Raw genomic sequence first — 17,511 nt, 5'->3', positions numbered from 1 at the left:
ATCAGACAATTTCTAAGCTGAACAGTCTAGCTCTAACAGGCCCTCAAATTTTTGCTACCTGCTTTAACCCATCTTCCCCTATGTATGTATGTATATATATATATATATATATATATATATATATTAGAAATTGATAGCTAATGTAAGCAAATCAGAATTTTTCAAATATTAGTATAAATTTTTATTTTATTTTGAAGCACGTTTTTGATTTATCAAGACAAAAGTAAATCTCCTGTAAATTGATGCACAGGTCGGCAGTTCTCAAAAGCTGAAAGCATTTCACAAATTATTAAGCTGTGACAATAATTAAGTTTAGAGGAAAAACAATGCCAAAAGTTTTTTTTTTTTTGACATGACGGTTAAAACCAGATAAAACCATCGATTGTCAAAAACTTTCCATCCCTCCCTAATTATATTTTTTTAAAGGGCTTAAAAATATTATTTGAATTCTTGAAAAGTGCTTAAAAGGTGCTTATTTTTTGTTGAATAATTTGGCTACGCACCCTGAATAAGTACCTTTAAAAATATTTTGTTCAATTAAAAGTAGGATTTTGGAGAATATTTATATTAACTGAGCCAATATAATACAGGAATTTTTTTTTATTGTGTCTAGATTAAAATAAGAGTATAACATTTCAATGGGCTGGTTACATAATAGTAATCTTAAAAAAAGGCAACAATAGATACTGTTATATAACTGTTTGGTAACTATTCAAAAAAATTAATTTCGTGTTTCGATGCATGTCCAAAAAAGTAATATATTTTAACAAAAAATAAATTAAGGTAAATGCTTTAAATTAATTTATCCTTCCCGAAAATTAGTTTTTCAAATATTTAACTATTTTCTTCCATTTTTATGAAATATTTTTGTAAATAAATGCCATTTTCTTACACAGAAAATATAAGATTATTTAAAATATGCAACGTACTTAACGCTAGGAAGACTTAAACTTAGTTATATACCTATATTGCCCAAAAGCAGTCAAAATGACTGGATTGTAAAAGAATAAATAATGAGTTATGAAATTCGTTTAAAATTAATTTTTAATATTCTTTATAATATTTACAGTTATATAACAAGTTATTAGTAAATGTTAATAATAAAAAATTTCATGTTGTACATTATTGTTTTTCTAATTGAAATTAAAAGCCGTCAAAATGACTTCCTTAGGCAATCTAGTGTTAATGCAGATAGTTTTGCTCATTATTTTAGGTAATTTGATGTTAAAAAATTCAATTTAAAAGTTATTATAATTAATTTTAATTAAATAGAGAATGTATCACATAAGTAGTGAATATTTAGAATTAATAGAAATCAAAATTAGCTGTTAAGGTTATTGTCCCACCTTTTGAGAAGTGGCCATATATAAAAGTTATGTCTTAATTATGTTTAATTCTTGGAAATATTTAACATTTTAATACAGAAAGTTTTGCTCCCTCCCTTTCGGAAAATTTTTTTTTAATTATAGCAATTTTTGATTGACTTGAGTGCCATCACCGAGCAAGATATTATGAATTTTTATGTTGTTATTTTTCATCTTCAATTTTATTTCAGAGTTTTGTACTTTCCTGTTGAAATAAATTTGTTTTACTTAACTATTACCTGTTGTTTATTTTTTTCCAATGGAGTGGTGTTTGCTATTTCATTAAATACTAAAATAAAACCTGCTGCAGAAACTTGAGACGTTTTCTGCTATGTACTTTTTTTTCTTATTCCGGAAGTATAACTTCTTAGATCACTCAGGGTGCGTAGCGTTTTTTAAAGGTGCTTATTTTCGTTTTTTAAAAGCCCTTAAAAGTGATTTTTTCATTGAGTGTTTTTAAAAAGTGCTTAATTTTCCCTTTTTCAAAATGAGATTTTTCCTTTACTATGTTGGTTTTCGCTTCGAATTATGCAAAAAGACGCAGGTCACATTGTTATTCTGTTCAACGTTTTCACAATTAATTCAACCCCAATCTATTCCGGCGTATTGTCAGTCCGTAGCGTATAAAAACGCCATTCGTTATACATGATTCAAAATTTCGTGATTTTTGACAATCGTCAAAAACAATGCCAAAAGGTTTTTTTTTGGCATGACGGTTAAAACAAGATAAAACCGTCAGTTGTCAAAATCTTTCCAATCCCGCCAAGTTATGATATTTTTAAAGTGCTCAAAAATATTTTTTGAGTGCTTAAAAGGTGCTTATTTTTAGTTGAATAATTTGGCTACGCACCCTGTCACTTTATCTTTGCTTTGCCACTCGTAACAAAAATTACAAGAATTTCTGACAGTAAGCAAAGAAATTTCAGCATATTTTTTTTATCATTTTTAATAGAATTATCTTATTTCTTTTGTATTAGCTTATGTGCTATTAGGTCTAATGGGAGCTTCAACATTGTGCAAAATAATGTATCTTTTAAACTTATTTTTTTAATACCTAATACAGAGTGCTCATAATTAATATTGCACTCTCGAAGAGCCGGCAAAAAAAGGGGAGGGGGAGGAAACATTGGTTACATTAATCCTAATACTTCATCGGAGTATATGTCGAGTTTTTTTAGCGAAAGGGAGAAAAATAGTTAATTGTTCATAAATTGTCTGATAAATGATGTTGCTCTCGTCATAAATTGCTAGTTTTAAGAAGTGACATGTTGGAGCTCTTTCTTTTTTTAAAAAAAAAAAACATTCTCAAAGACAAGATGGAACATCAGTGAATTTAAAAAATCGACTTTAATTGTTCCAATTCCTAGACGAAAACTCTAGAAAAACCAAAAGCTTGAGGAAACAAAGTAAAAGAGGTCCGCTGCGACTTGCTTAAATCAAAATCAGCAATCTTGCAAAGTGCCCACCAAATCTTCCCGTCATTTTTTTCATACTAGTTAGAAACTCATAACAGCATCCACAACAATTAAACATCAATGTTAAGAATACTGGACAAATACAGTTTTATGGTATAAAAAATTGTTTTGGGTATTCAACTTTACATTTTGTTTTGATAAAAGTATAAGATTTAAAAACTTGAATCTATACGAATGCGTTAGAAAAATTTACAGGTGCAATAGAATAGAAAAGTTTAAACATTCGACTATTAGTTCGAGAATTGTTAACTGTTGAACAAAAAATACTATGTAAGCCACTCTGCAAGCTGTAGAAGTAAAACCACTGTGTTAAAATTTGATGTGCTGAAAGAACCATTAATGAACTAAACTGGAGTTTGTTTGTTTTTTTCAAAATTCTAATTTGATTAAAGGTACTTGTAACTATAATTTTTTTCATAACTTTTTAAGATGTTTTTTGTGCTTTAATTAATGACTATTTATTTATTGTTGTCAAAAATTTATCTCTCTTGAGATCATTTTATAAGCTTGCACTTGACTTTACGTCAAGAATAACAACAAAAAAAAGATTAAATAAAATTTTAAAAAAATGAGAGATTAGATGCTGCCTGATTGCCCTGAATTAGACAGGCCGACTCATCATCTATTTTCGCTCCAAAGAGCTAACATAAGCACAATACTAACATAACGTTAACTTGTGAACTTTTTTGCTCCAATATTGCTTGATAGAGCAGCTCTGATAGTACAGGAGCCTTAATATATCGGGACCTTAACATTTATGTATCGAAATTTTAAAAAAATATAAGAAGTCGAGAGAGAAAAACTGTTTCCAATTTGAACTGCTATGTAATATAAGGTTATGGTTAGCAAATAAAATTACTTCTATTTTATTGTGTTGTGCAGTGCGCAAAATAAGAAAAGCAACACCCTGAATAACTTTTAATCTAATGATTGGATCTTCACGTTCTAGGACTCAATCTTGATGGTTTGAGAGAGTGACCTCAAATATGCCAAGTAATTAGGCACAAGAACGCATTTTCTCCCGAATAAACATGCCTTTTTTTCGACAGATTTTGGTTTCTGACTCCAAAAATATAGGGGGTAGCCGCAATAGTTCGAACCCCATAATGTAAATTTTATTTTTTGTTTCACCATATCTCGAGTACTTTTAAAGCGAATTGAAAAATTTTTGCACAAAATTATTAAGTTCATTTGTCCAAAGATAATTCCATGGAGAATATGACGTTTAGTAAATTTGTATTTTTTCATTTAATAAAGGTTAAAAAAAATTGAATTGTAAGGTATAAAATTTTTACATAATCTTAAAGGATGTAAAATACGAAATTGGTAGAATATTTTCTGAGAAATCGAATTTTAAAAATACAGCTTCTTTTAAAATTTGATTTCTCAGGAACTATTCGACCGATTTCACAATTTTTTTTTATTTTGCCCTATAAAATTACATTTGTTAAAAATATGTCAATAACTGTATACTTTGCAATTCAAAATTTTTTGCACCATTGTTAAATAACGAAATTATAAATATTTTTAATTAAGTCATATTTCCATGAAACTATCTTCAGATAAACGAACTTCATAATTGTGTGCAAAAATTTGAACTAAGGGGACCATATTTTCCAGATTCGGGATTCAGAAATTAGAATCCGTCGAAAAAAGGTATGTTTATTCAGAAAAAGTACGCTTATGTGTCTAATTTAGCAACGTAAAACACCGTCTGTTAAAATTAATTAGCGTATTTGAGGTCATCCCCGAGTCATTAATATTGAATCTTAGAACGTGAAGATCTGATCATTGGATCAAAAGTTATTCAGGTTGGTCAGTTTTTTTATTTTACGCACTGTACAACCGTATTCATAAGTTTAAATATTTACAACTGATTTTTTTTATTAAATCCATGTAACTGTTTATACGTTACGATAAATAAAATGTTCTTTTTATAGTTATATATTATCTAAACTTAAATATTGTTCTTTAAAAAAAAGAAAGAAAGAAAGATTAACTTTAAAGAAAATGATGATGTTGGTGGGCCTGCATGTGCAATAAAATATCAATAATAAACTGAGTACCATTCTTGTTAATTAGTGCATTAGTTCTACTATGAATTTTCACTTTATGCAAGGTAATTTGCCTTAATATATCAAAATTATATCAAAATTACTTCATTTAAATTTCTAAAGATGTGTTCATGAGTGCTTAAAAAAGTGAATGTGGTAACAAGAAATTTTAGTACAACTAAAATTGTGATATAGAAAACAAGTGATTAAATGTAACTGAATAACTGATAATATGTGATTACATAATGTTGTGTAACATTCCTTGCTTTAACAAATCCATTCTAAGACCTGAACCGCACAAATAAATAAAATTGAGAAAAAAAAGAGTTAAGTATGTCTTATCAATTATTTTTTAAAGTAAAAATGAGAAGCCATTGTCTTTAAGAACTTGACATGATAAAAACTAGATAAAAAAAATTCTCGGAGATAAAACTCCGACTAAATAAGCTTCTATTCCAGGAAAAAATATGAAATTCGATTTTTTAATTTAAGTACATTACAGTAAGAGTCAAATTAATTCTTAATTATTCTTATTTCTCTGATTCAAAATGTTATATCTGACTCGTGTAAAGTTTATTCAATATCTCTGGCAATTTCAGTAGCCACTCACTTTTGGTGGTCAGGAAGCATGGTGCAGAGACCGGGTGACCAGACAATAGATGATTCTTGAATTTTATGACAGAGCAAATTTGAGTTAGGACAACGATTATGTAATTGGCATTTAAAAAAATATTCATATCAATGTTATTATACATTCATTATACTAGGAATATTGTTGCATAAAAAATTGTAAAAGCTTGAAAAAAGAAAATATTCAATTGGTCTTTATATATATATATATATATATATATATATATATATATATAACTCAACAAAATTAAAAAATGTATTATTCACTGATATAAGGAATGTCAACATAAAAATTTTGGCAAGTGTTATTGTCAAGAGTAGAGAAAAACCGGGTGCGACCACATTTCATTCTACGATTATAACCCAATCCTGGTAAAATAAATTTCCCAACTGGGTATACACACATTTATGGTCGACACGATCAAATTCGATCGCCGCGTAGGCTCAAGGGATAGAGTGTTCGCCTTCCAATGAGGTGGACAGGGTTCGAATCCCAGAGATGGCTGGTCAATATGAATTCTGCATCCGGCTTGCACCGACCACAGTGCTGACATGAAATATCCTCAGTGGTAAGCGGATCATGGGTTAGAGTCCCCTATCCGTTAGGCTAACCGTTGGAGGTTTTCGTGGTTTTCCTCTCCACGTAACGCAAATGCGGGATAGTTCCCTCAAAAAGTTCTCCACGAAGACGAATTTCTCCCACTACTTGGTCCAGGAGTTCCCTTGTTTTCTGGATTGGGTTCAAAATTACAACGCTACGGAGTTGAATATTGGTAGTCGTAAACCCAAAATTGGTTCAGCTGTTCAACGACGGTCATAAAATAAAATATTCAGAACCACAGAAACCTTATTTTTAAAAATAATCGTAGTTTTGGAAAGCCAAGTGTTCCATTAGTTTCTTAATAATGAAACTCAAATAACTGGTTAAGGCACGACATATTTTACGTTTGTACTGAATTTGAATTCAGGGAAATCTTTGTAATTGAAAGATAATAACGGTTGAAAAATTCGATACATCGATATATGTGTAAGTTTGTAAGTTTTGGATTTTGAAAAGTCGTAAAACTATACGAAATTGTATAAGACAGTGTGTAAAATGTTTAAGATTTAATGCTACAAAGTGTAATGTCACTCCTGGAATTTTGCCTAAAGTTAGAGTTAATGATGCATCTGTTTTCGAAATTGTAGGTGTCGATTTAGCCGGACCACTATATCTTAAGGATGGCAAAAAGTCTTATATAGTACTTTACACGTGCGCTGTGTACCGGGCTATACATTTAGAGTTAGTAACTCTATTAACTACGGAAGCCTTTTTTCAGTCCTTAAGACGTTTTATTGCGCGCAGAGGAAGACCGTCGGTAATATATTCCGATAACGGAACAAATTTTGTTGGTGCGCAAAAGATTCTTCATTCGATAGAATGGGACAAGTTAGCTTCAAAAGCTGCAGAGCATGAGATACGGTGGAGGTTTAACCCTCCTTCCGCCGCCTGGTGGGGTGGTTGGTGGGAGCGGTTAATACAAATGGTGAAGCGAATTTTACGTAAGATATTAGGACGCTCTTCCTTAAATTATGAGGAATTGGTCACAATTTTGTGTGATTGTGAAAGAATAATTAATACGAGACCCCTCACCTACGTATCGGAAGACGTGGACACCGTTTCCCCTTTGACTCCAGAAATGTTTCTCCACGAAATACCTTCTTCAGGTGTTACAGACATCGATAAGGCAGATAAGGAAGGTTTAAGTAAGAGAGCTAAACATCTCCAAAGAGTAAGAGAGTCTTTAAGAAATAGGTTTAGGACTGAATATTTAGGTCAGTTACGTCAACAAACTATAAGAGATTTCAAGGATAATCCTTTAGTGGTCGGTGAAATTGTTTTAGTTGAAGATGCTAATAAAAAAACGCGCTTTTTGGAATTTAGCTAGAGTATTGAAATTAATTCCAGGTCGTGATGGCAAAACAAGGCTTGCTCTCGTAAAGACAGAGAATTCTGAGTTTATGAGACCTGTCCAGAGACTTTATAGATTAGAAGTCAAAAGTTAAATGTTTTGTGAATTTTTATATGTATATGTTTTCTGTTCAAGTTACATGTATGTTATATTTGTGTGTCATTTTATAAGTTTAAGTACATTTCATTTATAAGTGTTTAGTAAGATTTAATTTTTGAGTGTGATTAAGGTTAATTAAACTCAAAAGGTGGGAGTGTATGTGGAGAATTAAAAGAAATTAAAGAATATATAAGACGCGCGCATGCGCAAAGAATTACGTAATGCTTCCACCCACGTCTTCAGATGATATGTACGACCTAATTAATACGGTCGCTTTAATGCGGCGCTCTGTCTTTTACTATTGTTGTTGTTTATGTTAATAAAATGTTGTTAATTACGATCTGCCTAATTAATTAAGAACCTCGATGGACATCCTTTAGACAATAATAAGTAAGTTAAGCAACAATGCTAGTAAATGAACAGGTCAGAAAATGCAGCATTCTTAAAAGTTTCAAATTATTTTGGAGTACATTAGTCCTCTTCTGAAGTTGCATTTTTGACAGTGGACAATACAGCTTTATGGATTAGTACATTAGTCCTCTTCTGAAGCTGCATTTTTGACAGTGGACAATACAGCTTTATGGATTAGTACATTAGTCCTATTCTGAAGTAAATAGTGTGGGGTTAAATTATATAAAGCTATTAACTTTTTATATTTTATTTAGTTACTTACTAATAACTTGTTATGGCCTTGTATAGAAACAACACCATCAATTATTAAATAATATAAAATAATTAAAACTCTGTTAGTACATAACAATAAATTTGAAGTTAAACAGAAATGTAATGAAAAATAAATGTTATACCTGTAAAGAATTTAAACTTTTTTCATCAGCAAAAACAGATAAAATCAACTGCACATATATAAATGGGTACACAATCATACTCAAAACAAAGACAGTTTCTGATGTAGGTTTTAAATCCTGTAACATACATACATGTATAAAGAAATTTATTAACATATCAATGAAAACAGTTACAATAACAACCTTGTCAAAAAATAAAAGACGGAGAGAAAAAACTCGGTGAAAATTAATACGTTGAAAACATAAAAATTATCTTACTACATTATAATGCAATATATAGTTGAAATAACTTACTAAAACAAAATAGTTCAATATTGCAGATCTATGGGGAATTTAAACTTATTAATGAGAAACACAACCAAAATATCGACAGCAAGTATGATGTAGTGACACCAGATGTTCTATGCCTCAATAAAATTACAGTAGTTGTAATCTGTAAAATGTAACAAATTTAATTAAAAATGCACTGAATAAAAATGCAATAATTAATAAATAAATAAAAATTCTTACAAATAAAATAACCCTTGAACATGATGATAATAAAACAGAGTGAGGTACATTGAATGTTGTGACTTTCTGGCATATGACAATGCCACACCACATAATACTCAGTATTAGTAAACTTAGAGATAAAACCTAAAAAAATATAAACATATACATGAGAATGTTTTTTTTAAAAAAATTGTGATGAATTGAATTATAAAATATACATTCATAAATAACAAAAAACTTGCAGACTTTTTAAACCATTAGTCTTGATAGCCACACTCGTAACATCATACCTCATTTGTCATAGCGTGACTGTCAGATTTTCTTTATTTACTTTTTATTAGAATATGGTTAATAATGCATTTTTTCAACGGTAAGGAAACACTTTACATCAGTAATAAAAGTTTGGTGCTAATCTAACGTAATATTCATGTAAAATTTGAAACTGTGATTATAATTCAAAAATGCTTTTCTATTAATTATTCATAGTTACGATTAATTATTCATTTAAAAATAATGTAGAGTTTTTAAAGGAATGCAATTATTTCAAGAATAAAATTTGTTTATGTGTTTAAAAAAAGTTTACAAGTCAATGTAAAGGCTACTTAACAAGCTTTATTAAATTTTTACATGCATATTTAAAAATACAATATTTTTCCATACAATCCATATAAATATACATTTTTCATTGCTCAATTAAAAAATTATACTAATTAAAAATCAATTAAAAGTATTACAGACATACACACACAAACAATTTAACAAAAATGCAGATATAAGTGTTTCTAGCTTTGCCAGAGCCCAAGGTCAAGAAAACTGCACAACTGAGTTTTAGTTAGCTTTGAAATTTAATTCACATACAAGATTTAAGAAAAGCACTGAATATTGATACTTAGCTTACTTTTATCTCTTTTTAACATATAAAAAAAAACATTTAAAGCTGCTTGTTTTCTAATTTATAACTGTATGTGAAATGTTGTATATTATGTTACTTCAAAAAATATACTATTTTACAAGTATTTATACACACCTTTTTTGCTTTAATTATTTGAATAAATTGTTCTTTATTAAATTAAGTGATTAAATTCAAAATTTTTATTTGCCTTGTAAACATACACATTATATGTTAGTAAAGAAAGTGATTTTATGACTCTTTTAACTTTCAAACTGTATTTTAGTGAACATAAGGGCATGTGTTAACTACAAAAAATTATAAAAATGAAAAACACTCTCTTTTTTTTCACTTAAACAATTTCTCTTTTATCTTGCTATTTTATTTTATTTTTAATTTTTCATTATTTAAAAGAAAAAGTAAAAGAGCTTTGATGTTTTGTCCTTTCACAGAATGCACTTAAAATATTATAAAATATAAATATTTTCTGATATAAACAATAGAATAATACTTTATAAATAAATCATAAAATTAAAAACAATAAAAAATTTCTTAATAATCAATTTGAAACAGAACAAGAGGAAGTGGATAATAAGGCTTCCAGTTACTAATCCAATTTTTTTCAGTAGATCGATATATCCCTTCACTAGTAATATTTTATACAATCAAACAATTTAAATATTTGAACAAAAAAACAACACACAAATATATGCAATAAAGATGGTATTTAAAATAATTCTTGTTAAAAAAAAATAAACATCAATGTAAAAAAAATTACCAGTTTTGAAATATTCAACCATGTCCATGGTAGATATCTTTGAGATCTTTGGTAGATATCTTTGGAAGTAAAATAATATTAATAAAAAATATAAAACTAAACATCAAAGATGGAGCAGAAACCAATGCTGTGTCTTGAAAACATTGTGAGAAATCTGGGATTTCACTATACCAAGTCTTGTTAAGATCCTTGAAAAACAAAAAATGAGTATTTTAAATTAAATAACAAATAAATAAAATAAGTCAGACCAAAGAAAACACACAAAACTGAACCATAGTACAAAATTTTCTGTGGCCCTTCCTGCAGAAAGTCTTATTTTCATATTTTGTAGAATTTTTGAATAGAATTTATCAAAATTGTAGGTTTCAGGCTAAGCATTATACATAAAGGAATTCTTGTAAATTATGTTTTTAGAAAATTCAGGAAAAAATGTTTAATTTTTTAAGGATATTTGACAGGGTCTACAGCCCTGGGTAATGTTCCTGTCTCCCTCCTTTGAGTATGGCTTTGAAATCAAATGATAGCAAAATGCTTCACTTATATATATTAATTATACCTATTATTTTACAAAAATAATTTTTTTATAATTTAAATTAATTTAATCAATTCCTTTAAATTCATTCACTTAATTTGTAAAAATAATCATAAATAAAAATACATAGAAAAGATGATTTTTCACAACAAAATAATAATTATACCTAACATATAACACAAGGGATTAACCAAATAATAGATTTTCAGAATTTTTTCAAATTTGCTTACAAAAAAAAAATAATAATAATAATACTGAATTAAAAATGTTTTAGAAAAAAATAATTGCTTTTAAATATCATACCATTCTTCTAAGTAATGTATCCAACAAAAATTGTTTGCTAGCTGTACAAAATGTAAGGGCTAATTTTAATATAATTTTCATAAAAAATATAAATACAAATAGAGATTATACAGACTTTTAAGGGGAAAAAAGTCTTAAAAACATTTATCTATTTTTAATTCTTCTTGACACTGAAATATCAATTAATAATCAGAATATGAATTTCGATTATGATCGCAAATTCAGTTCTCGTTTGAAATTATTAAAAAATATCTAATGATATTTTTTATTTGATTTTATGCAACGATACATATCAGCAGTTAAAACATTAAAAAAAAGACATTACCGGATAATCTTAACAAAAACATCAGAAAACATGGTAGATTTAAATAATAATTATAATATTAATTGAATCGGAAAATTTTAATCATAACACATAAATAAAAAATATTCACTTGACTAACCCAGAATTTATCATCACAAAAGTTTCCATTCATAACGATCCTTGTTTTAAAAATATAGCATATTCTAACCTTCCTCAGGCGGAAATTCGTTACTGAAATAGGAGAAAAACATGCAGCTTTGTTATACTTTCGTCATTGTCAATCAAATTCAGTAATTCAAGCGAAAATTGCGCATGTGCAGAAACAAAAAAGGGGATGATTTACTTATTTTTGTGTTGAGATAATTTCGGGGAGTTAAATTAAAAATATGAATGAAGAAACATGCATGGAAAAACGAAGGAAGGAAAAACAAAGAAAAGTAAACATCAAGACGTCACCATGGTTACAAAAGATGGTGAAAGTTGAGTTGCATAACATTTAACAAATATCTAATACAAATATCTTTCTGCGCTATCTTCTCTTAAATTCAATAAGCACATAAAAGATGCTCGAGCACACAAAAATGTGCAAACGGATTGTGCAAAGTTGTGCAATCCCGCTTTCTCACTTAAAATTGCTCTACCAAATTATGACAAACAGGCATAGGGTTCCTCTATAAACCTTCAATTGCGAACTGACTCCCGAAGAGGTGGATCACACCGTATATTTTGCAGGTGGAGAAAAGTAAGGAATGCGTGCCAGCATTTTTCTTGATGATGTTGTTGTTGTTAATTTACGTCGCACTAGAGCTGCACAATGGGCTATTGGCGACGGTCTGGGAAACATCACGGAGGATGATCCGAAGACATGCCATCACAATTTTGATCCTCTGCGGAGGGGATGGCACCCCCGCTTCGGTAGCCCGACGACCTGCGCGCGAAGTCGAGCACTTTACGGTAGCACAGTTTAACGAGGACCAATACCGCACACCCTCGGTCCCTACGCAGACTGATCCAAGTGATCACCCACCCGCACACTGACCGCAGCCAGTGATGCTTGACTTCGGTGATCTGCTGGGAACCGTGTCTTAACGATCAGTCCACTGCGGGACGCATTTTTCTTGAAACAAATACAGTGGAGAAAATTTATTTTCGATTTTAAAATTTAGAAATCTAAAATAAAATGTTATCTTTCTAATAACGAAAGGCATTTTAAAGTATTTCGACGCTTCGAGTTTGTCATACTTAGTATAATTGCTTAAATTATTTTATTCATTCATTTTTCTTCAATAATTGCGAGTATTTATTAATTTATTTTATTTTATTTCACTTATTTAATTTTTATTTTTTTAATTATTATTTATTTATTTATTTCTTTTCACTGGTTACGAATCTTGCACAATTTAGATTTTATTTTATTTTATAACCGTCGTTGAACCGTCGTCAAAGATTATATTAAAAAAAATTCTGGGAGGGGGGGGGGCATTATATAAATTTCATTCGATTTTGGTACAAAGCAGATGATACAGGTCAATACCGTGAAATCGCCCTGTTCGTTTTTAGAAGTGAAATTATCTAGATATTATCTAGAACAGAGGTTTCCAACTGGCGGCCCGGGGGCCGCATCCAGCCCGCGAAGCCTTTTTTTGTGGCCCGCGAACTAAAATATATTAGTTGTCATTTTTTTTGTGTGGATTTAATAGAAACCCAAATTCTTCGTTTCTGTGAAATTTAACATACCAACTTTGCAAAAAAATTTATTTCTCGGGTTTTGCATCTAAGAAAATATTTATTCAAATATACAAAAATAATCGTGTATGTTGCTCATTTTCATTTCATTTTTTTGTATTTTGTGAATATAATTCAGCGTGTGTGTGTCAGAAATTTTCTCGAAGAAATTCTCTAATTTAAGTTTTTCAAACCACACATTTTGGACGAAAATATTTACACACACATTTGTAAATTTTAAATGTAAATATCTATTCTCTGGTGGTTGCAGCAGACAAACCTCAATTTTCTCATTGAACATTTTGTGTAGTGCTATGTATGTTATAATACCAACCTTTTTAAAGTTTTATATCTTAACAATTAGATATCTGTTGCACATCAATTGTTTAATACATAGGTGCATATTAAAGTTATTGTAGCCCGAATTTTTATTATTCATTTAATATTTTTAAAATATTATTAGTAACAATTAAGCATTTTTAAAAATCTATTTATTTTAATTTGTAATTCAATACTTTTGTTTTGTACAACTTGATAAAAATCTGACAGCAATAGTTAATGTTCCTACAAACATAAGAGCCCTACATAAAATTTTGATAAAGTTGAGGCCCGCCATTTGATTTGCGTTTTTAATTCTGGCCCCCGGCCTCATGTAAGTTGGAAACCCCTGATCTAAAAGAAGAAGGGAAAGAAAAAAACATATAGGCGGACGTTAAAAAAATTTTAATAAATTTCTTAGAAAAATTCTCACACAAAATATAAGTTAAGTTTAAAATCGTCAAATGTTTATATCAAATATTTAGTACATCATTACCTATCAAAAATCAATTTTGTTTTTAAAAAACTGATAATGATAAGTTCAAATTTAATGGATTATATTGGTGGTATCGGACGCACATCACACAAAAGTAAAAAATGATTACTCATTTAGAAACTGTTTAACTCTGTGAATTTGTTCATAGTTTAAATGTAAATTTGACCGAATTTTGAAGCTGACATTTGAACAGAAAATTCCAGTCAGTTCTTAACCAGTAAAATATGATGCGTAATTGATCTGAAATTTTTTTATTTTGGTATCGTACGTAAAGTTTTTTCTGTCGGACGTAAATTCTTCTGGTAGTTTATAAATTTAAGTTAATGATAACAATTATAAACATTGAAAATTAATTTTTATCTTAATATACTATAAATATTATTTTTTTCCCATTAAATAGCTTTTTTAAAATTAAAATGTCCTCTATTTCTTATTGGAATAGGTGGATCAATGTGTTATATAACATTTTCCATCTTGTAAAGTTAGTTGAAAAATCTCTAATTATAATTTTAGCTGTGCAACGTATATTAACAACAATATAAATACAACTCATGATTAAGCAATATTTCCTTAAAAATAATTTAAAAATTCTGAAATAAAAAAAAACATTTATGACTGTTGTTTTATAAAAAAAATTGGGAAAAATTAGAAAAAATTTAGAAAATGCTTACAATTTTTAAAAGCAATAAAAAAAAAATCTATTGAAAATGCGTTACAATGTTTTAAAAGAAAAAAAAAATATTTTACAATATTATCAGTCTAGAAACTAATAAAAGTTATTGAACTAATAAAAACAATTCAAACTAATAAAATTTATAAAATTAGTAAGAATTTTGCAAATTTATGTGAGTCAAACGTTCGCTATTATTCTTCAGTTATTTTGTGTTATGCCATAATTTGTATAAAATCCACTACCATTAACAAAATTTTTAATTAAAGTATAAATGCTTACATGACTTTTTTTCTCAAATGAATTAAGTAGACAATGATTACAAGTACTTTTAAAAGCAACTTAGCTTACCATACCATACTAGTTTTTTTCTCTCCCCCCCCCCAAAAAAAAAATCTGAGAAAAAACCAATTAATGAATTTAAGTTTACTTTTAGTCAACACGTTATAAACTACGAAGGTCAAGGTGAATAGTGTATGCTTCTTCAATAAGTTATATAAGTTCTAAGTCATAGGGGAAAAAAACTGCATCAGCTGTAAAGAAAATGTAGGTGAAATTGTTTTAATAATATAGAATACAGATTTAAAGGAAATACGAAAACAATATGAACCTGTCTCTTTTGTCACGAAACCGTGAAAAAGGTTACCATGTTTCTTTTTATTGATAGTAGACCTAACATTTGACAGATTTAAAAGAAGAAGAAAAAAGGAAAAAGAAGAAAAAAACGAAAGAGAAAACGCAACTAATGCATTAAATTAGTCCTTTGTATACGTATGACAGGAAGTGTGTTAAACACAGGTAAAAAAAAAAAAAAAAAGACATTATGTGATCAGAAAAAAAATTTTTTTATTACTTTTATTATTATTATTATTAATAGAAGTTTGTGCATCGGTTGAAGATTGATTTGCAAGAGATTCTATTTCTATCGGTTTTCCAGAATTGTTTCGTTCTGAAAAGTTTTTTTTTTTAAACGGTACCGAAATTGAGAAAAATATAGGTGTGGAAAATAATTCGTTTCTATAAAAAAAAAATTCTCACGCTATGAAGTAAATATATGTAAATGCAAAAAAAAACCTGGGATTGTTCTTGAAATGTTAAGTTAAAGCTATATTTAAGAATTTTTTTTTCGGTAGCCTTGAAAAGTTAGGTACCATTTTGAGATTTTTCCTTGGTAGTAGACCTTGGTTCCTTGGTAACTAAAGATGAGTTTCAAATTCAAAATAGTTATATGCCGATACTAAAACTACGTGGAAATTAAAATAAATTAATAACTAAAAAGTTTATTGACACGAAATTGACATAAGAATTTTAAAGGTAAAAAATGAATTTAAAAAAATTATAAAAAGATTTTTTTTTTAACTGTAACCTAAAAAAAATGAACATCTTGAATAGCTTTTGATCTAAATATTATATTTTCACGTAGTATTTCGTATTTACTCAATCATTATGATTTAAGAGTTAACCTTAAGTATGTTAATTAATTAGTGTAGATGTAATTCTAAGTTACAAAATTAAACACAAAAACTTCTGAAAAATCTTTTTTTGTCAACGTTCTTGAACCTCAACACATGGGGAGTAACTGCAATCTTGAAAATAGGATCTCAATAGTTAGACAAGATCAAAAAACTTTTGTCCACAATTATTATTTATCCACGTATAAAATTATTTTTTATAAATTTGTATTTTTCCGTAATTTTATTTTTTGTTATTTTATTCACTTACGTCCCAATATTATATTTTGTTATTTTATTAACACATAGTTCCAGGCAGACTACCGAAGTCAATCATCACTGGCTGAGGTCAGTAAGCGGATGGGTGACCACTTTGATCAGCTTGCGTATGGACCGAGGGTGCACGTTGTCGGTGCTCGTTAAACTGTTCTGTCGTAAATCGCTTGACTTCGGGTGCTGGTCGTCGAATTACAAAATCCCCTTAGCCATCCCCTCTGTAGAGAATCCAAATTGTGATTGCATATCTTCAGAGCATCCTCAGGGATGTTTCTAAGAACATCTACAAAGCACCATTGTGCGAGGTGATCCGGGTTCGAATCCTAGCGATGACTGGTTGATATCAATTCCGCACCCGAGTCGAATATTAGTAGTCGTAAACCCAAAATTGGTTCAGCTGTTCAACGACGGTCATAAAATAAAATATTCAGAATCACAGTAACCTTATTTTTAAAAATAATCGTAGTTTTGGAAAGCCAAGTGTTCCATTAGTTTCTTAATAATCAAACTCAAATAACTAGTTAAGGCACGACATATTTTGCTTTTGTACTGAATTCAGGGAAATCTTTGTCGATATCAGGGAAATCTAAATTCGATATATGAGTATTACTATCGTACTAAATTTTGCTTTCAGCAAACGGATAAGTGTATTAATATGCTTTTATTAATTAGATTTGTTAACGTAGCATTTTATAGGAGTATAATGGACAACAGTTATTTTTTTTCTCCAATTCCCACCAGGAGAATGACTTTCTTCATACAGGCATCTGAAGGGCAGATTTGTTGGCCACTCTTTCAGGGGCACCATATTAGGTGGGTCAACGTTGCTCCCACAGTAAGGTCAGATAGTGCAGAGAATGAAAGAACATCCATGCCTTGCCCGGGGTTCGAACCCAG

General features: G+C 29.1%; 1 protein-coding gene and 1 long non-coding RNA gene across 4 annotated transcripts; one reads left to right on the top strand and one right to left on the bottom strand.

Annotated features, from left to right (window-relative positions):
- The first annotated feature begins 4,936 nt into the window (after positions 1 to 4,936).
- On the top strand, positions 4,937 to 7,451 carry LOC147809504 (uncharacterized). Its single transcript, XM_087162853.1, has 2 exons — positions 4,937 to 4,958; positions 6,712 to 7,451. Exons 1-2 carry the CDS (start codon positions 4,937 to 4,939, stop codon positions 7,449 to 7,451), a joined length of 762 nt encoding a protein of 253 aa, XP_087018979.1.
- A 520-nt stretch (positions 7,452 to 7,971) lies between these two features.
- On the bottom strand, positions 7,972 to 12,887 carry LOC147809503 (uncharacterized). 3 transcript variants are annotated; one of them, XR_015433782.1, is made up of 6 exons: positions 12,022 to 12,795; positions 11,818 to 11,909; positions 10,540 to 10,727; positions 8,891 to 9,016; positions 8,675 to 8,813; positions 7,972 to 8,497 (listed from the first exon to the last, which is right to left on the bottom strand). It is a non-coding gene; the product is annotated as an uncharacterized LOC147809503 (long non-coding RNA). The 3 variants fall into 3 exon arrangements; XR_015433783.1 differs by having other exon boundaries at positions 11,818 to 12,887; XR_015433784.1 differs by lacking the exon at positions 7,972 to 8,497 and having other exon boundaries at positions 8,545 to 8,813; positions 11,818 to 12,887.
- Positions 12,888 to 17,511: the final 4,624 nt, after the last annotated feature.

This window comes from Parasteatoda tepidariorum, chromosome 5, assembly GCF_982258835.1.
Source record: "Parasteatoda tepidariorum strain Cologne lab strain chromosome 5, Ptep-v5.0, whole genome shotgun sequence".
In the NCBI taxonomy this organism is placed as follows: Eukaryota; Metazoa; Arthropoda; class Arachnida; order Araneae; family Theridiidae; genus Parasteatoda; species Parasteatoda tepidariorum.
The sequence above is the reverse complement of the archived record's forward strand: the minus strand, read 5'-3'. Positions and strand labels throughout refer to the sequence as shown.